Source organism: Zingiber officinale, chromosome 2A (genome assembly GCF_018446385.1).
Source record: "Zingiber officinale cultivar Zhangliang chromosome 2A, Zo_v1.1, whole genome shotgun sequence".
Classification (NCBI taxonomy): Eukaryota; Viridiplantae; Streptophyta; class Magnoliopsida; order Zingiberales; family Zingiberaceae; genus Zingiber; species Zingiber officinale.
In genome coordinates this window covers 11,847,761-11,869,664 of record NC_055988.1, presented here as the reverse complement: position 1 = coordinate 11,869,664, position 21,904 = coordinate 11,847,761, and the positions used below count along the sequence as shown (strand labels likewise).

The window sequence follows — 21,904 nt, the reverse complement described above, 5'->3', positions numbered from 1 at the left end:
TTGCTTACATACTAGTAATCGAGCACATGGTCTGTTATAACGTGTAAAGAGTGACAGAATGGATGAATGGCTCGTTTCATTTAGTCATAGTAATAGAAATTTGATGACGGATTGATTGTCAAATTGATTCTGACATATGTGTTGTTACGAAAATGCTCTTAATCATTTATCCTAATCGATTATTTTGGATCAATTGATTATCCTAATTGATAGTCTAACTCTAAATCCCTTAATCCGTGTTTTGGGTTCCTTTGCTCAATCTCTAGTCAATTTTAACCAGTTGGGAATTCTAGTCGTCTAACATCTTGTTAACCTTGATTTGTTAGAGTTTTTTTACTAAATGTCTGATCACCTTTGGTCCACTTGGATTGTCCATTTCGTGTCAACTTCTCGTTAGATTTTAGATCGTCAAGTGTCTGGTTAATCTTTGATCCACTGACTTATTCCTTTCCTAGCCCATCTAACACTTCCACTGACTTATCAACTCGAGTTTAGTCAAATTGATTAACCTAGACCAAAGGACGATTGATTGCACAAACAGAATCAGATTTTATATTCTCCGTCATCATTTCTATTTGGATCAGATATCAGATTTTTCATCGGGTTCAAAGAAAATTATTATTTTTAAACTTTGATCCGTTGATAAGCGATGAGATAATCTCCCTAAATAACAAGAGTTCAAATCTTACTTAATTAGAGCGCATTACATAATTAGAGCCCATTACATTTAAATAAGTTTAAATTATTTATGATCTAGGATCCATCAATATTTTTAATTTATCATAATAATCGATAAAAAAAAGTTTATATGATTAAATCAGTCATCTCAACTATTAGTCGAGATCAGTCGAATTATAAAAGTTAAATATTTATATTTAAAAACAAAGAGCATGTGATAACAAAGAAAAATCAAAGTAACTTATGAATCAATCATTGACTTGAGCCTCTATTTTGATTAACACTCAACTACCATTAATTCCTTCCCCTTGTATTCTTTATCACCCAAATACATAGCAAAATCAATCAAACCTCCATAAATCGGAAACAAATTACTAAAACAAAAATAAAATGAAAATAAATTTGGCATCAACCGGAGGCAAAAAACAAAAAAGAAAAAAGGAAAAAAAATTGTCGGCCGTCCGATTCCATCATCGCCTTTTACGGCAGGTCGACCTCCTAAATCGGAGCCGTCGGTTGGCGACGTCGAACTCCCACAGATGCTCCTGCTGCAGTATGTTGCCGATGGTGGAGAAACTAGGCCACGGCGCCGCCACGATCCCCAGGCACTTCACCCCCTCCGCCACGTCGATCACGTAGCTCTTCGACGGCGGCGCTAACCTCGCCGTCCCTTCCAGGTGCACCGCCATCCGCGGCAGGACGGCAGGCGCCCCCGTTGACCAGTTGTAGCAGTGCTCGAAGGGCTCCACCCTAACCCTCGGCGCCCACGCGAGCCGCCGGGTCAGCGCCTCCACCACCGCTCTGTACGCGGGCTCCGCCAGCACCGTCAGGCTCGTTCCCGAGTCGAGAATGGCGCCGCCGCCCGCTGCGAGGTCCCACACGCTCGCTGGGATCGGGAGCATCTCTCCGTCGACGGAGATCCCCCTCACTCCGACGCCGTAGAACGGCTCGACGTCGAGGGAGATCGCCGTCTCGCGCCACCTCCTCCCGGCCGTCGGAGGCGGCGGCGCCGGAGCCGGCCCAAAGGCGAGGAAACCGGTGGCGTTGCGAGGGCTGAGGTGGTCCACCATGCAATAAGCGAAGTGGCCGCCGGCGCGGTAGGCGAAGGAGATGTCGCTGTACCCGAGCCCCAGCACGCCGTCCGATGCGCGGAAGCTGGATCCAACGGCGGAGGAGGTGCACCCGACCACGAGGCCCCGCAGCTTCCTCCGCCGGCCGTCCGACAGGATCACGGTGGCCGACTCGTTCGCGAAGATGCCGTGCGCCGCCGAGCCGTCGGAGTACCTGCGATCGCATGCGGTCAAACCCACCGTGAATTTTTTTTTCATAAATGAATGATTATCAACTGCGGCTTCAGATCCACTGCGATAGCGTTATTAATTGCCGTCATAAAAGCCGCGGATGCGAAACAGGATCTACCAGTCTTTCACTACGCGCTCTCGCGTTGACCATCATTAACAATGCTCTTGCTAATTCTGTTCCTGATTAATCTCAAGAGAAATATTCACTTTGCCACAATTAGTTTTCAAGAAGTTACATTTTGCTCTCATGAATTTAAATATTAACATTTTGAGACTTGTAGTTTTAAAGGTCATTAAATTGGCTAGATGAGCTGCAATGCAATAATGTAATGTAAGATTTTCAAAGATTAGGAAAGAGCAATTAATTAATTAATTAATTAATTAGGAAAAAAAAAGGATCCGATGCGGCGTTAGGTAATTTACCCGTAATCGTAGGCACATGGGCTCGCCGGCGTCGGGCACGTGGTCAAGGAGAAGGGCAGCGAGTTGCGGCACATGTCGGATGAGCAGAGGATCGGCCGGAACGACGACGACTCGGCGGGGAGGAACGCCCGGCCGCTGACACTTTTGGCATCATCTCCGCGCCGGCGGCACTTGGCCCAGGTGAGGTCGCTGCCGGTGTCGGCCACCAGCTCGAAGCGCTGCGCCGGCGTGCCGAGTTGGAACCGCACGAAGTACTGGCCCGCCCCCGCGTACGCCCCGGAGTTGAGCGGCATGTCGAAGGAGGTCGGCGCTGGAGCCGGCGCCGGCGCGTGCGGGACGCCGCAAGCTCGCCGCCGGTGGCGGGCATGCTCTAGCCGGGCGCGGATCGTGCGCTGCCGTAGCTTGTCGTCGAGGAGGAGCTGCCGCGCTAGGTCGAGCCCGGGCAACGCGGGACGGCGGTGGAACTCGAAGACGAAGGAGTCCGAGTGGTCTCCGGCTGCAGCGGCAAGGGAGAAAGGAAAGCAGTAGAGAAGGAGGAGGAGGAGGAGGAGGAGGGAAGGCGACATTGGAGCAATATGGGACCGGAAATGGAATGTACATTAGCTAGAGAAGCTCCACCATTAATATGGGGCTTTTGCTCTTTCTCATCCTTGGCCTTGTTCTATCTACTTCATCAAAAGTGCTACATAATTAGCAAACATGTAAAAATAAATTAAGTCCCCAGGGCGTAGAGTAGTACAGCTGGAAGCGCATAATTTCGTGGCCGAAACGTTCAGGATTCGATTCTCGGGGTGTCATTGTCTGGGGGTTAGCATCTCGGCTATGTGCTTTTAGCTGTGTACCTGTATTTACTTCTTTCCATATCCATATGACTGATTCTAGGAGATCGTTGATGTGGCGATTCCATATTTTTTATGTAAAAACAAATTAAAAAATAAATTAGCAAATAGATAAACAAGTTCTTTTTTCCACTTTGCCTCCCATATTTTTCAAATACCTTTTCAATTGATAATTTTCTTTAGATAATAGTGGTACCATATTATAGAAAGAAGAGTAGTAAAATATAAAATTAATTTATAGTCGATCATTAAATGATTAAAAAGTAAAAGTGATTTTTTTTTCTTGAAATTATGCGTTCATCGAAAATTAACTCTTTATCTCAGTTATCCTTTTCACCTCCTAAGAACTTTAGTAGTACCATTTTGATTTTATTAGATATATGGTAATTTAATACCTAGATCACAGCCGCAAGTATAGCATTTATGAGGATCCAAGACTGCCTCAGATCCACGTGATGATTAGGGAGCACAATTTGTGAGCAGCACGGATAAGAGAAAATATTTATTTATTTATGTTTTAAAAAGGGGGGAAAATATTATATGTGTATACTTTTTTTAATTAAACTATAAATAAAAAATTAGCACTTTAAATGCTGCTTGTTTTATAGTTGGGTGATAAGTGTACACTTGCCCAATTATTGCGTGAAAGAAATTAAGCAACTTTTGTGTTATTGTTAATGGAGTGAAGCCTTTGGTTTGCACATCGCTTTCATATCATGTATATTTCAACCCCACTTGTTGATTTAATTTGCCACAACTATTTCTTAGTTTTGTTTTTTTGGTTATGTTATTAATATTATCATCATCAGATGAGAAGTTTATTAATAGACTCCAAACTTTGTTTCTATTGATAAATGTGCTACTGAATGATATCATGCTAGTTCATAGCCCTAAATCATATATCTCTTTCAAGTGATAATGACTTATAATTTCCGGTCCATCGACCGTCGTCATCGTTAATGCTACACATGATCGAAAAGAGAAGCTTGAAGCAAAAGTATCCGCACATGATAGACGAAGTCGATTGATGCCTTACCCTCAAAACTAAAAGGATAACAAGGAGTAACAACAAACTGTCTTTAAAATGACTCAAAGGTCTACACAACAATCTAATGCCCAAAAAGATGAGGGACCAAAATACATCAGTGCAAACGAGAAGAAAAAGGGCCATCGAGGACCACATTAGGGGAAGGCCATCACAAGACAATATATTGACATGAAGAGAAAAAGCTATCAAGGAAATCTTAATTACTTCACAACAAATTAATATAAGAGTTTAATGTCTTTGGCCGACACCATGGAACATACTTATTTCAAAGCTCAATCATCTTCTTACGTGTTGACAACTATAAATTGGACTCTCAACTTAATTGTAATGCATCTTTAATTATCATCTTTAATATCATTTCATTCTATGTCAAAGATGAGCAATTTACTATACTTATGATTAAATCATTAGCAACAGTACTCTACTTGTTGATAAACTAAGCATTATCAAGACTGTTTCCTTTACAAAAAGAAAAAACTCAAATGAATAAGAAATAAATATTGGAGATATTTGATGCAATGGTTTAAAATTACAGGTATGAAGTTGGTAGTTGGCATAAATTAAGGCATACCAAACAGGAGGGTGGTGCATTCATGTTGGGTGCATCCGAGAGCATACATATGATCAGTATCTCTATCTTTAGAGATGGTAGAAAGTTGGATCTGGGTTTTGAGAATTCACTGTCCTACAGAAGTCGATCTTCAGACAAAAAATAATAATTAACAGTACAAGTCTGTGGATGAAAAATAATAATAGGAAAAATTTCTAAACCACACACCTAATTTCCATTTTTTTTCCCAGCATTTCTGTCCAGTTTGAAAATGGCCATGACGTGCACCATCTATTGCCTTCTCTTTTTTATTGCTCAAAATATTCTCTAGCTACTGTTTTTTATTGGCCAGAATATTCTCACTGTTTCGAGCCAAAACAGTTCTATGGAGAAACAGATTCAAATCGCAATGAAAACAAAATATGTAGTCTTAAAGAGTGCAAGAGTTCAAATCTAGTCTTAGTAGACAGAATGTTAGCCAGAAAAGTTCCAAGTGAAACTAAAAGCATATGTGTTTCTTAAGAGTGTGAGGAATCTAGTTTTAGTTAATGATTTGAAGTTACTTTAGTCCATCATGCTGTTTAAAACTAAAGCAGCTTGATAGGAGTATTCTACGTGTTTAGGCACACAGACAAAATAAGGATTGGTAAATAAATTCAATTAAACTCAATTCATCATTAAGCCTTGATTCACCTTTGATTGGGTGCGATTTGAGTATGATGTAAGTGAAACACTAATCAATAAACCCATTATCTAAATCTATAAGAGATCTAATTAAATCTATTGATGGGTGACTCATATCTAAATGAAGACCAATGAGAGGGACGTCATCACTACAACAAATTTGTTAAAAGACAACACTATAAAGACAACGGTTTTTGAGGAAACTGTTGTTAATTTGACAAAAGACAACAGTTTTTGACAAAATCATTGTCTTTTAGCTCTATAGAAAAACAAAAGACAACAGTTTTTGTAAAAACCGTTGTCGTTGAGCGAATTATTTTATAATCAACAACACATTTTACAACGGTTTCCTAAAACCGTTGTTTTTAAGCACATTTTTTAGAGGATTACACATTTTACAACGGTTTTTAAACCGTTGTAAACCTAATTCTTTTGTTCCATTACCCTGGTTTAATGTCTTCCCCTCTCTGAAATATATTTTGGCGCGTGTTTTCCCTCCCTCATCCCGCGATCTGTTCGGGAACCCTAGGCAACTGTGTCTTTCTCCTCTCCTCATCCCGCGATCTCTTCACGCTCCCTCTCCTCACAGAATCTCCTCTTCCCGATCTCCTCACACAATCTTCTCCACTCCTCACACATTTTTGCCTTCCACCCCTTTTCATGAACCCCTCTCCTCAAAACTCCTCTCTGGCTAAACCTCTCTCGCTGAAAGTCTCCGACGAACCCTTCTCCTTGAACCTCTCCTTCGAACTCCTCTCAGACTAACCCTCTTCCGCTGAACATCTGAACAAGCCACCTTCGTTCCCTTTTCAAATGGGGTGAATCCATAGTTACACTGATATAACTCAGGTATGGCTGGAAAAACTCTTTCATCTTTTTAGAAGGGTTTATAGTATTTTTTTCATCTTTTTAGAAGGGTTTAGAAAAAGACCATTGTGATGCATTGTTATATGGAGTTTGTAAACAACATACAAAAAGGTTTTTTTTCCCTACTTTGGTAAAGTATATCATAGTAGTTGTTTCACTTATGTGAATTGAACAAATTATCTTGATACTAATCAATGGAGATGGACCTTGTAAAGTCTCCATGAATGTCTTCAGAATTTTATAGGCAAGTCTGCATTTTCAGTTTCAGGGGCAGATCAGGAACTCATGCGAGTCCCTTGATTTGGTTAGCTGTGGACCATGTGCAGCAACTAAAACAGGGAGACATCTGGTACCTGTAGTGATAATGGAAATTAAAAGCTAAAAGACACAATTTGGAAATCAAAATATATCAGAAACATCATGCTACCAGGAGCAATATTTGAACACAAGTTATTTTTTTTAAAACAAGAGAAGCTCAACTAAAAAGGAGATGAGGAAACGAATATACTAGCGATGCATTTAAACACGCTACTTCTGGTTTTAGATTTCCCAATTTAAAACAAGAGCTTGCACTACTTCTTGTTCAAGTTTTCCTTAGGTAAGAAGTTGTCCGACAATTAATAAGAAATCACAATACATTTGATATGATGCCAATAAAGAAGGAAAACATGGTTCCATATAACTTGTCAATCCATACAAGCATGATCTACAACTAGAAGTTTTTTTTGCTAAATCATGTTATCCTGGTCTCTTCTTTACAATTCTTCTAGCTTGTCTCTCTTCAAAGTATACTTCTCTTATCTCTACTACATGCTTAATGTTTAAAATAATTGATTAATAGTTGTCACATTTAATATTAATTTAGCTGTATTTACCTTAATAATTAAATAAAATTATATATATATATTCCAGCATAATTCACTAGAATAATTTTGTGTTGTTTGTAGCATTGCTAATTTAATGTTATTCTTACAATTGTTTTGAAGGATTTGACTCATTATTAGCTGCTTAGTTGTATGAGTAATGGATAAAGATTGGATGTCAAAGAATAGGCTATCACATGAATATGAGATTGGGGTAGAGTCTTTCTTGCACTTTGCAACACAAAACGCTATAGATCCGAATGCAATACCTTGCCCATGTGCAAGATGTGGTAATCTAAAGACGAAAGATGTTGACACTATAAGAGCACATTTGTGTTGTAATGGTATAGATTTAACATATCATACATGGATTTGGCATGGGGAAAAATCTAAGATCGGGAACTCAATGAATGATCGAGTAGGCCAAGATGACCACAAATCTTTTGCTGAGGAACCTATTGATATGGTACATGCTGCATATGATAGTTATGCTGAGAATCCAAAACAATTCCATAAGCTACTTGAAGATGCTGAGAAACCTTTATATCCAGGATGTACTAAATTTACAAAGTTATCTTCACTTGTCAAATTATATAACTTGAAGGCAAAATATAGTTGGAGTGATAAAAGTTTCACTGACATACTTAGTTTGATCAGGGAAATGCTTCTAGATAACAATGAATTACCTTTATCTTTGTATGATGCAAAGAAAAGCTTATCTGCATTAGGGATGGATTACGTGAAAATTCATGCTTGCCCTAATGATTGTATCTTATACCGAAAGGAGTATGAGAATTTTACCAGTTGCCCTATTTGCGGGATGTCACGGTGGAAGTTGGGAAAAAAACATTCAATAAATGAAGGAGTTCCGGCAAAAGTCCTTTGGTACTTCCCACCTATTCCAAGATTTCAAAGATGGTTTAAGAACAAGGAGATATCTAAGGAGTTAACTTGGCATGTTGATAAAAGAATTCGTGATGGATACTTGCGTCATCCGGCTGATTCACCCTCTTGGAAATTGGTGGATCACAACTGGCCTGATTTTGCTTCTGAGCCAAGAAATCTAAGATTGGCCATATCAGCAGATGAGATTAATCCCCATAGTACGATGAGTTCTGCATATAGTTGTTGGCCAATTGTTATGATCACTTACAACTTTCCTCCAATGTTATGTATGAAGAGAAAATTTATGATGCTCACTATGATGATTTCTGGTCCCAAACAACCGGGGAATGATATTGATGTCTACTTAGCACCTTTAATTGATGACCTAAAATGCTTATGGGATATAGGTGTTGATACATATGATGCATATCGAGAGGAAAATTTCTTGCTTAGAGCTGTTTTACTATGGACAATCAATGATTTTCCTGCATATGGGAACATGTCAGGTTGTGTTGTGAAAGGATATCATGCATGTCCAATATGCGGTGAAGAAACATATTCAATAAGGTTAAAGCATAGTAAAAAATGTCATATACTGGCCATAGAAGGTTTCTTCCTAGAAGTCATCCTTATCGAAGGCAAAAGAAAGCATTTAACGGGAATCAAGAGTTTAACCTTGCACCAAAACCATTAACTGGCCATGAAGTATTAAAAAGAGTTGAAAGTATTAATTATTGTTTGGGAAAAATGAGTGGGAAGCTTCAGTTAAAGGATGTTGATGAAAAATCATGCTGGAAAAAGAAATCTATATTCTTTGAACTTGAGTATTGGAAACATCTACATGTTCGACATGTTCTTGATGTGATGCACATTAAAAAAAATGTTTGTGAAAGTCTCATTGGTACGTTACTTGACATTCCAGGAAAAACAAAGGATGGAGTAGCAGCAAGACTAGACCTTATGGAGATGAATGTGAGAACTGATTTGGCACCAAAGATGGGGGAGAATAAAACATATTTGCCAGTAGCGTGTTTTACACTAAGTAAGGCTGAGACAAAAAATTTTTGTAATTCTTTGTTAGGAATAAAGGTCCCAACAGGTTACTCATCCAATGTTAAAAACCTTGTGTCGATGAAGGACTTGAAACTTGTTGGCCTTAAGTCACATGACTATCACACTTTGATGCAACAATTGCTTCCAGTGGCTATCCGTGGTGTCTTGCCTAAACATGTTAGAGATACTATCATTCGGTTGTGTGGATTTTTCAATGTGGTATATAATAAAGTGATAGATGTCTCAAAGTTGGATGATTTGCAAAGAGAGATTGTGATGCTATTGTGTTTACTTGAAAAATATTTTCCCCCATCTTTTTTTGATATTATGATTCATTTAACTGTCCATCTTGTGCGGGAGGTGAAATTATGTGGACCGGTATGGTATAGGCATATGTACCCATTTGAAAGATTCATGAAGATCTTGAAAGGCTATGTGAGAAATCGCAATCGACCTGAAGGATGTATAGCCGAAAGTTATATTGCTGAAGAGGCTGTGGAATTTTGCTCAGACTACTTGTCTAGTGTGCATACAATTGGGATCCCATCAAGGCATCGAAGAGTACAACTCATAAAGCCTCTATCTGGTTCAGTAATTCACTCCCCTAGTCATGATGAGTTGCATCAAGCACATCGTTATGTATTAGAAAATGATGATGATGTTGATCCTTATATCGAGTAATTTCTCTAACTTATTAATACTTTCTTGAACTTTTCTTATATTCAAATGGTTAACTTATCCCTAATCATTTCATCAGGGAGCACATGACATTTTTGAATGCAAAATTTCCTCATAAGGCTAAGTCCAAAAGGTGGCTACAAGATAAGCATAACCGATCATTTATTAACTGGTTACGTGATCGTGTAAGTTTCATAAGTTTTGAAATATAGGTTTTTTCAAAGCTAAGTTCAAATTTTATCACATTGTGAAATATAGGTTGCAAGTGCAGTTTGCCATTCCACTAGTCAAATATCAGAAAGATTGAAGTGGATAGCGCGCGGACCTAGCAATCAAGTGTTAAAGTATTCTAGTTATTTGATTGATGGGGTTACTTATCATACAAAAGAGCGTGATGATATACGAGTTGTTCAAAACTCCAGAGTAAGCTTAATCGCAAAGACAATGCAAGTTGCTAGTTCAAAGGACAAAAATCCAGTTGTCTCAGACATGATTTTTTATGGAGTCATTCAAGAAATATGGGAACTTGATTATCAAAAGTTTCAAGTTCCAATGTTTAAATGTAATTGGATTGAGAATAATAATGGTATTAAATTTGATGATCTTGGTTTCACGCTGGTAAATCTCAAGAGAATTGGATTCAAATCTGACCCTTTTATATTGGCCAGTCAAGCAAAGCAAGTATTTTACATTGAAGATCCTCAAGAGCCTACATGGCATGTTGTACTTGCAACACCTACTAGGGAGAACATTGAATATATAAATGATGATGAGTTGGAAAATGATGTAATCCACTACCAATGTTTTACAAGAGGGTTTATATCAATGGATGTTGATGGAATAGATGAGAAAGAACCACCATGTAGCCGTGAAGATTGTGATGGGACTTGGGTTATCAATAAATAAGTGATGGAACATGTTCCTTTTTTTTATTATGGTTCTTGTATGAGTAGCATTTTGAATGACATTGATGTATGATGCAAATGGAAAACTACTGTACTTTATTTACCAATGCAGTGCATAGTGTAATTTTATGAATGACTAACAAGTTGTCAATGCATAATGCAGGAATTGCATCATTGAAGAACTTAACAAGATTCTGGAATTGTATCTCTTCATTGCTTTGTGGAAACTATGACATCTCGTGGAAAAAAGAGTACAAGAAAGGGAATTCAGGTAGATGGAAATATTGTAGGAACCAAAAAAGGTAATATGGCAAATTCTGCAAATTCTGGAAATTCTGGTACAGTAATGGAATCTCAAGAGACCGAAACAACAAGAACTTCAAGAGGTCGCACTCGTTTGGATAAGCTGGTTAGGCAAAGGGCCCACGGAATTAGAAAGGATATAAAATTCAATAAATTTGGACAGCCAATAGGAGACTTTGCTAGTGAAATGCAAAGTTATATCGGCATTCTCGCTCGGGAAAAGGTTAGGATAAGTTACAAGTCATGGAAGCAAGTTCCAAGTGGCGTTAAGGATTTAATATGGGAATCAGTTAATGTAAGTTAAATTTCTTTTGAAAATTTTAATTACCTTATATATGTTTATGATCTATTTAATGTAATGGGTTAATATTTTTTATAGTTGAGTTACAATGTTGACCCCAGATGGAAAAAGGGGTGTTTGAATTCGGTAAATAGTAAGTGGCGGCAATATAAAGCTCTCCTCACTCATAAGTTTATTTTTAGCAAGCTTGCTAAACCGGAAGAGTTGAAAGAACCACCAATTGGGTATGGTATTACACGAGATGATTGGAGTGTGTTTGTAATCAGTCGCATGTCGGACGACTTCAAGGTAAGGATTATAATTTGCTATTTTCAATTGAGTTGATCACAAGCCACTGTTTTAGTTTTAAAGCTGGTATATATGAGGAATGTTCAATTAACTAGAAAGTAAGTGATGAGCAAAAGAAGAGAAGAAAGCAGAATGTATACCCACATCGGCTTGCCCGTAAAGGTTATGCTCGTTTTGCTGATGAAATAGTAAGTATTTCTGCTTAATTCGGTAAATATGATCTAGAATCTGCCTATATTTTATTCTTACTAAATCTATTAATGTGATTTATAAAGTTGTATATATTATACATTTTGATTGTAGGGAGATGAATTATGTGATGATGAAGAGATTAATCGAGCGATTATTTGGAAGAAAGGACGGATGAATAAGAAGGGGCAATTTGAAGGCGATGATTTGAAAATGGCAATAGAAAAGATTGTAAGCAAGCTCATTATGCGTCTTTCCTACTAAATCTATTATGCCTTTATGGTTTTTATTATGCCTCTGTCCTTTATTGTCGCAACAATAATATATTGTTACATTTATGTACACTACAGCATTGCAGAAAAAAAATCAAAATCTGCATCTGCTTCTTGATCAAAATCTGCATCTGCATCAAAATCGTTTCATCTGCATCTGCATCTGCATCTGCATCAAAATCATTTTGTTTTCTTAATAGGGAGTTATTAATTGATGATTTCTGCATCAAAATCGTTTCTTAATAGATGATTTCTGCATCTGCTTTTGTATATCCATATTAGTGTTAGTACTTAATAGGGAGTTATTTACCAGTAATTAATTTTGTACCAGTAATTATTTTGTTTTCTTTTGCATGACAGGATGATTATGTGCAACAAAAACGGGAGGGTAAGTTGCACTTAGAAGAGGCAAACACGGATATCCTTTCAAAAGCACTTTCATCTGAGGAGCATTCTGGGCGTGTGAGGGGTGTTGGAGGATATGTCACTCCAACATTCTATTTTAATGTTGGCAGCATAGTGCAGAAACACCTTGTTGATGAGCAGTTTATCCTTCAACAAAAAGAGTTGATGGAGGCAAAGATATTAATCTCACAACAAAATGCACGCATATCAAATCAAGATGAACGCATACAGAAACTTGAAGCAATGTTCAGAAAGGGTGCATGCGACTTAGATACGGATGAAAAAGGTAGTTGCTCAGTAAAGTTGCATCCCATGAGTGACGAAAATATCAAAATTGAAAAGTGTGTCCCAAATATTGAAACTTTGGATGATGATGACATGCAAATTTTGAACAATGATGATTTCTTCCAGGTATATATTTAGTTGTCATTATATTACTTAGTATTATTGAAACTATGAGTTGCATCAATTTATAACATGACTACTTATCTTCTAAGGTAAACCGGTTGCATTGACATTGGGTTCTAAGAGCAATATGGTACAATTGTTCATGTCAATGCGGTTGGTAAATTACTTCATGGTGTTCCATTACCTATTAATTGTATGCGTGTCTCCATTGATAAGGCTGTGGATGAATTAGCACAATTGCCATGTCCAATTCCAAATCAATGTGATACAATTGGTGATGCTATTGGAACACATGTGGGATGGCCGGCTAACTTGGTAGTTATGCAAGATGAGGTAAATGTCATATTATATTTATAGTTAAATTGTCCAACAAAGATTAGTGTTGCACCTAACATGTGTACATTTGTAATTTTTAGAATCCTCAAAGGAAAAGAAGTGTTGTCCAAAGAAATAACCCAATTATTTCATCAAGTGTGCCAAGGTCATTGCATCTACTATATTGTTATTGTAACCGTGCTCTAAATGATGAAACAAATATATCAATGATTTGTGAGGAGGGTTTCTTTGACGATCAATATGAAATCCTTGTGCACCTTGAAGATATCATTCCTTTTTATCATTTGGATCCCATAACTGCAAATTGTATAGTAATTTACATGTGGTAAGTCTTCTTATTCTATTTGTTTACCATATAAATTGTATAAACTTTATTGATTTAGCATTGTAACATTCTTCATTTTGAAATGGTAGGCATCTTTATAAAAAGCTGAAAACATATAACAATGTCCACAAAATCAGATTTGTTAATCCACACATTATCCCATATGTGGCATGTGTGACTCGACTGGACAAAAACAGCAAATTCGAGCAGTTGAATGAAAGAGCTAGTGTTTTGGCAGATAAGCTGAGTCAAGCATCAAGAAATCAACTTGTTTTGGTGCCACATAATGTTGGGTAAGTAAGACTTATAATATCAGTTTTAATTTATTGTTTCGAGAAATATGCATGCAATAATTATGTGATTTGTGCATAGTTATCATTGGATTCTCACTGTCATTGATCCATATAAGGAGACAGTTTATTTGTTGGATTCGCTTAGTCATCGCATTCGTGACGAGGATTGGAAATACGTAGTAGATATGTGAGTACATTTTTTAATTTTATTAAGCATTTTTTTAATCAGTAAAACTCTCATATGTCCATTCTTATTGATGTATAAAGGAGCATAAGATTGTTTAATTCAAACAAGGCAAAAAAAGGGAAAAAACATGTTACATGGGAAGTAGTAAAGGTATGCATGTCTACTTATGATTAAATTACAAACAAATAAACATGTATATTAGACATTTACAATTTGTTTTTAACATAGGGCCCTCGCCAACCAGATGCGAAACAGTGTGGTTTTTATGTGATGAGATATATGAGAGATATTATTGAAGAATTGTCAACTATCGAGAGAGATTCACTTCGATCAATAGTAATATTTGACATTCAATTCTCAATCTTATCAAATATTTGTGTGTTTATCATTTTGCACTTATCATCTTTTGATTGTTTTTTACTAATCTAATCTATGTCTTTGTTCACAGTTCATCAAACCCCAGTACTCTAGAGAAGAAATTGATGAAGTGCGTTCCGAGTGGGCAGAATGCATACAAGACTATATTTATGACTAGGTATTTAAAATCATACAATGACTTGATCTATTCGGCAAGTATTTGCATATAATGTAAATTACATAATCTGATCCTAACAGATATGCCCCTGGAAACATCATGATTATTAAAACTTTAGTGTGTAGGACATCTAGGTAGAACATCTCTATTTTATTATTATTCTTATACTGGAATGCATAAAATGTTTTTCAACATCTTAAGATTTTGAGATGTTCAAACATATATATCATTTGCTGGTAAACACATTTCTGTAGGACTAACACACTTGTCAGATTATGATGAACTGATTAACTTTGAGCATCATGAATTGTTTCCTTTCTTAATTGACAGTTTTCTGAAGACTAGGATTTATACGTAAAGGAGGTGAGCTAGATAAATATTTTGAGCAGTTACCTGATTTATGAACATGATAATACATGGGGAAAATGCAGGAGCAAGACCAATTTAATTAATAGTATTGAGATTCTTGTTTTCTTTGGGAATGAAAATGGTTTTTCAATCAAACAAAATTGAAAATATTTGAAATTTGCAATTTGTTGGACATGATGAATGGTCGGAATGGGTTAAAGTTGGATGGAAATAACTTACACTTTGTTGAGAATCACAATGATCAAGTTCATTCACATAGTTGTTTCGACTTACTTATACCAATTTAGCAATCACTGTATGCAAGATACACAAACTATCTAGACTTACCTAGAGTTGCTCTGATCTGACTGCTTTTTTCTTCCCAATGTATTCTGCCCTCCTTTATTTGCTGTTACTAGCTACAGGGATTGTTGGTATATTCCGTGTAAGGCTTCACCTTGACTTAAGCAGGGTGGTGTTATCATATTAGATTATGTATAGCTCATGTGTACTTGGTATGTGTTGGATTCAACTTCATCTGCTTGCTAGACGTTTTTGCCAATCTTGGTTTCAGTCCTTGTTTTTGCTAATCCTGGTTTCAGTCCTTGTCCACTGCACACTTTTGCTCTATTTCATGCACAAGACGATTTAATTCAATTACCTTATTTATTTAACTTATCTGCTGTACTATTTGTCCAACTTTGTACAATTAGCCTTGAACTAACAAAAGAAATGAATTTGAAGGGTTGGATCGAACAACCATATGAACCAGCTGTTTCATAAACTTTTTTTGTTCTCACTGGCTTCACTAATGAAATTGTGAAGCGGCAACGTTTCTCGTGCTTAATTATTTGGCCATCCTTTTTTTTTATGGCTTTAACTATATTTTATTTTCATAACAGAGAGAAATTGCTGGGTTTGCAAGCTGGGAATGTAGAAAAAGAACCAGCTGGGAGAAATTGCTGGGTTTGCAAGCTGGGAATGCAGAAAAAGAACCAGGGAGAAATTGCTGGGTTTAATATAGCTGGGTTTGCAAGGTTGTGGTCTTATAAACTTAATTTTGTGGTTTCATCTTTTGTGGTTGTCATGATATATTGGATACTACTTGTGGTCATGTTTGTTTATAAACTTAAGTGAATGTACACATGCACCTGTTTTTGTTTGAGACAAGATGTATATATAAATTAAAGACAACTAATCGAATGTATATATGTTGAAAACTATTTTTGTGAATGTATAAATGTTATGTTGTACCTGCAGTTTGTGTGCAATGGCTATGGTTTTAATCGTTGTGAAAAGTACATATATAGACATGCAACTGAATGTACAAAGACAACGATTTTTAACCGTTGTGAAAAGTATTCTAAGACAATGGTTTTAAACTAAAATTTGAAGAAAGACAACATGTGTATATGTTGTTAATAGTATATCAGTTGCGATCAAATTTTTGCAAAACTGGCAATTACAACGGTTTTATACTGTTGCAGAACTGTTGTATTTGGTATTAAAAGACAACACTTTAAATCCGTTGCATGACTGTTGTCTAATGTGGTCAAAGACAACGGTTTTAAACCGTTGTCTTTTACCGCACATTTAACAACAGTGTCAGTTACAACGGGTTTAAAGGGCCTATGACAACGGTTTTTAACCGTTGTCTTTTAATGTTTTTGTTGTAGTGCATGGAAGAAAAATATGTTAAGATTTTTTTAATAGAATTCTGTTATGATTTTTTATAATAGAATTCTGTTGCAATTTTTCATAACAGAATTCTGTTGCGATTTTTCATAATAAAATTCTGTTATAATTTTATCGAGTCTGGGGTTTAGGTACTATTTATATGGATCATTATAAATCTATTGAATAATGAAAATCATTGAATGTGATTCTCTTGTACAAAGAGAATTCTAATAAAATTTTAACTATTTTTATGGAGTAAGCATTCTATCAAACCATGGTAACTTTTTTTTTTTTTTCTTTTTCTTCTGCTTCTTCTTCCTCATGTTTGCTCTTTCTTGTGCGTCTTTATCTAGTTGCTTCTCACGATCTCTTTCTCTCTTCCTCTTCTTCTGCGTTAGAGGTTGAGAGTTGTTGCCTCCCCTCTTTACGCAACAATTGGTATCAAAGTGAGGTTTTGGTGGATTTCTTCAATATGTCAGGGATAACTTCTGCGAAATTTGATATGGTGAAATTTGACAGCATCGGGAACTTTAGATTATGGCAAAGAAGGGTCAAAACTTGTAGGTACAACAAGGCATGGTGAAGATGCTAGGAGAAAGGAAGCTGGAAAGCATGGAGAGATCGGATTGAGAAGAACTTTAGGCGAAGGTAGTGGCAACAATTAGGCTTTATCTTACGGATGATGTGATGTACCATGTGATGGATGAGGAGTCATCGGTGGTAGTTTGGAAAAAGATAGAAAGCTGGTACATGTCAATCATTAACAAAATAGTTGTATCTTAAGAAGAAATTATTCGGGTTGAAGATAACAGAGGAAACCGATTTGAGTCAGCACATCAATGTACTCAAACAGATTGTAGCGAATTGAAGTGGATTGATGTGAAGATCGAAGATGAAGACAAGGCACTGAATTCTTTACCTTAATCTCTTACGCACGAGAATTTAGTTACTACTTTTATATGGGGTAAGGAAACTCTTAAATTGAAGGAGATCATAGGTGTGTTGCTAGGTTTTCACCAAAGGAAGAAAACAAGCGATGAAATTTCTCAGGGGGAATAACTTGTGGTAAATAGCAACCAAGAGTATAGTAGGAGCAAATCTTGACATGGATCAGGTAACGATAACAAGCCTCATTCTAAGTCGAGAAGGAAGAATGTGATCACGTGCTGCAAGTGTGGAGGCAAAGGTCAAATGAAGAGAGATTGTCCAGAGATAAATAAACATATTGCAGAGAACAAAGGTAGTTTGACAAACTCTACAAACATAGTTGAAGAAAAAAATTCAGGTAGCAGTGATGGAGATATGGTATCAACTATGTTGAATTTGGAGTAACTGACGGATGCATGAATTTTAGGCTTTATATCTTCATATCACATAACTTCAAATAAGAAATGGTTTAACACCTATAGAACAGTGGATTCTGGTTCAATGTTGATGGAAAATGATATGTCATGCAGAGTTATCGACATAGGGAAAGCCAGAATCAAGATGTTTGATGGTGTGATCAGAACTCTATATGATGTCAGATATATACTAGAGCTAAGAAAGAACTTGATCTCGTTAGGAACACTAGATGATATTGGTTGCAGTTACAAATTAATAATCGGGGTGATAAAAGTCAGTAAGGTATCTTTGATTGTAATGAAAGAATAAAAGTTAGTAGGCAACATCTATAAGTTGATAGAGATTACAATTATAGGTGGAGTTGCCTTAATGGAGTCTGAATATGATAATACTGTCTTGTGACATATACAGCTAGAACATATAGATGAACGTGGGATACTAGAACTTCATAAGAGAGACAATAACACTTAAGATACACTAATTGGAAAATTGAAGAATGAGCTATGCACATCAAATAATTAACAAATCTTGGAGCAATCCAAAGATCTATTTGCAAACATCGGAGATTGACTTTTATAGTCAATAAAAGATTTGAGCAAAAACGTGGATAGTCTGGGATGATATTTAATTATAAATGACTTAATCATAATTGTTAGGAAGACGATTATAAAATACCCGATAAAAACTAACTTTTAAACAAAATACAAAACTTGAAATGATATTCTAAATTTGATATGAAATCAAGATTTAATTTTGGCAAGTTAAAATGCATTTAGACTCTATAGAATGGACTACATTCTCTTGTCCTAAATGGTACTTTGAATGACTAGTAATATCATTTAGACTTAAAGTGACACCATAAATCTTCCAATGAAAAATTGATGACATTTTTTAGGAATGTCTCTATTTTACTTGTGTCTACATTGATGATGTCTTAGTGTTTTCTAAAACAAAGGAAGAACACTATGCCTATCTAATCTACACACAATTTTTAATCTATTCGAAAAACATGAACTAATAGTTTCTCGTAAGAAGATGAAATTAGCCACAAAACATATAGATTTTCTCTGAGCCAACATCGGACAAAGAAATATTACACTTCAACCATGCATTACCTCAAAATTATTAACAATCTTAGATAAAATGGATTATACCAAAACACTTGGAGTATTTTTAGGACTTCTTAATTATGTCAAAGACTATCTAAAAAATCTAGAAAAAATTAGTGGACCTTTATATAACAAAACTTCAAACACCATATAGAAATATTTTAACCAACAAACATTAACTTAGTCAAACAAATCAAAGATATGGTCAAAAATATTCTAGTACTAACTCTACTCCTTGATATTGACTATATGGTCATTGAAACCGACGGATACAAATTAGTATAGAGAGGAGTTTTATTTGGAAAGACCTCCAAATATGACCCAAAGACATTAGACGCTTTATGTAGGTGTGCTTATGGTAAACACAAAGAAAAAGAACATTTTGACTTCTCTTGAGTATGAAATCATAGCTGCCATCTATTGTTTTGATGCTTTTATGCTCTTCATATGCAACAAATCAGAAATCACCATAAGAATTGACTGTGCAACAATTGTTAATACAGTCAACAAATCAAAGGATTAAGAAAAAGCTTAAGTACAAAAAGATTTATGGAATTTACTAATACATTTATAAACAGAGGATTAAAAATTTAATGGGAACATATCAAGGGAATAAACAATTCTCTAACATATACTTTATCTAGATATTTACATTAACATTACATGTTTGTAGGAGTTATGGATAGACAAAAGAAAGTATGAACTTTTACAATAAAAACTATGAAGTTTGGTAACCAAGCGCTTCAATAGTTCACAATATATGAAGACAATTTCACTTTGACTCCTAAACCAAACTTGATACCATACAAACATGTATATTTGACCATATTTGGAATATCCCTACAATACTACAATACTTGGGAGTTCTAACTACAAAATAGCCACCATAAATGCACTATCCAATTACTTCTTAATAATAGTAAAAAACCCAAAAGAAGTAAGTTTTCTTGCTATATTGTGTTTTTTTGAAACACAAGCAAGCGTGTAGTATGATTGGGAAGAAGTAAGATAGTCATCCAAGGATATGAAAAACCTTCTTACAAGGGATTCTACTGTTTAGACGATACTTTTAACTCAGTCAGGGCAAAAAGTAAACCCTAATTTCTTTATCAGTACTTTACTTAAAACTGATAGTAAAGTCCAATCAGAAAAAACTTACTTACAAGCAACCAGTTGCCAATTAGACAAAGAGGTATAACAGTTAAATCTTTCTTATAAGCCAAACCATTACTTAACTTTAATTGCACTAAAAAACAAAGTTGAACTTAAAGCCAAAATTGCTATCACTCTAGAGAGCATAGCCTCTGAAAGAATTCTTATGAGGTTCCCTATTACTATATCCAGCGTTATTTCCACCTACATTTGCAACTTGGCAGAATCTTCAACGTTCTAGATATTTTTCGATTTATGTGAGCTACTTAGAATACTACATGAAAGTCCTCTAGCAAGAATGCCCATCGTTTATGAGGTTGAATTCAACTACAATTGAAATTCCAAAAGCTTTCAACATCATGTACAAATGTAGTTAACTTTGGTTGTCCATACCAATTGCTTTATTCTTTCTGGAAGGCAAACCTTGATTTTTGAGAAATTTAGTCACAACTTCGGAAAGCGACTTATACTGCCTTTACACTTATAGACTATGGGCTACTTTATAAACCTTAGACACTGATCCCGTCCGGAGACTGAGTCGGACGAAGGCTGATCGCGGTGGCCCAGTTGTTGACTGAAAGTCGTGGGTGATTCAGCTTCTACGGGCGGCTGACGATGCTGCAGGCCCCCTGCACACACTCAGACGATCTCCCCCTCCTCACGTTAGAGACCAGAACCCCAGGGAAAAAGTCCCCGGGTCAGGCCCTCCGACGCTCAAGTCAAGTACTTTTTCCCCAGAAAACGCAAAAGAGAAGCCAAAAAAACAACTCAAAGTGAAAAGTTGTGGAAAAAAGTGACGAGAGAGCGTACCCGCGTACGAAGAATCCTCCCCTTTTTATGCCTCCGCCTCGCTTCTAGAACCTGCAACTATGTCAGAAAGCGTTAGACGCTGGGCTTTGTCGTGTAGTCCCGGACACCTGTCGTGCTGCTATTGGTTGTGAAAGCATCTTCTTGTTTAGGAACCTCCGCCTTTACACATGGGTTTTGTCTTCTAATGAAGGACATCTATCAGGCTGCTATTGGTTAGGAGGGCATCTTTTTGTTTAGAAACCTCCGCCTTCGCACATATCACTGGTATGTAATGATTACCCCTTAACGGACAATTTGTGATTCTCCAACTTCCACACGGCTTAGTTCATCCGATCTATTGTGGCCTGCATCTGCCTCGCATCCTCTGATCAGATCCAACCTCTAAGCGTCACCTGCCCGTCGGGCTGACTCTGAACAGCTCTGTCGATCCCGGTCTGTACCCTGTACCTTGTATTTCCTAGCCCTCGACCGTAGGCCTGTAGATCGAGCTGTCTCTAAACAGCTCTGCCGATCCCGACCTATACCCTGCACTTTGTATTTCCTGGCCCTCGACCGTAGGCCTGTAGATCGAGCTGTCTCTAAACAGCTCTGCCGATCCCGACCTATATCCTGCACTTTGTATTTCCTGGCCTTCGACCGTAGGCCTGTAGATCGAGCTGTCTCTAAACAGCTCTGCCGATCCCGACCTATACCCTGCACTTTGTATTTCCTGGCCCTCGACTGTAGGCCTGTAGATCGAGCTGTCTCTAAACAGCTCTGCCGATCCCGACCTATACCCTGCACTTTGTATTTCCTGGCCATCGACCGTAGGCCTGTAGATCGAGCTGTCTCTAAACAGCTCTGCCGAT

General features: G+C 36.9%; 1 protein-coding gene and 2 long non-coding RNA genes across 3 annotated transcripts; 2 read left to right on the top strand and 1 right to left on the bottom strand.

Annotated features, from left to right (window-relative positions):
- Positions 1-967: 967 nt before the first annotated feature.
- LOC122040725 (aspartic proteinase NANA, chloroplast-like) lies at positions 968-3,058 on the bottom strand. The gene is made up of 2 exons (XM_042600150.1): positions 2,403-3,058; positions 968-1,962 (listed from the first exon to the last, which is right to left on the bottom strand). The coding sequence occupies exons 1-2, from the start codon at positions 2,966-2,968 to the stop codon at positions 1,149-1,151; spliced, it is 1,380 nt and encodes a 459-aa protein (XP_042456084.1). The 5' UTR covers positions 2,969-3,058; the 3' UTR covers positions 968-1,148.
- Positions 3,059-13,664: 10,606 nt separating this feature from the next.
- Positions 13,665-14,375, top strand: LOC122044404. The gene is made up of 4 exons (XR_006129545.1): positions 13,665-13,894; positions 13,974-14,081; positions 14,162-14,231; positions 14,310-14,375. It is a non-coding gene; the product is annotated as an uncharacterized LOC122044404 (long non-coding RNA).
- A 12-nt stretch (positions 14,376-14,387) lies between these two features.
- On the top strand, positions 14,388-14,616 carry LOC122044405. Its single transcript, XR_006129546.1, has 2 exons — positions 14,388-14,417; positions 14,530-14,616. It is a non-coding gene; the product is annotated as an uncharacterized LOC122044405 (long non-coding RNA).
- Positions 14,617-21,904: the final 7,288 nt, after the last annotated feature.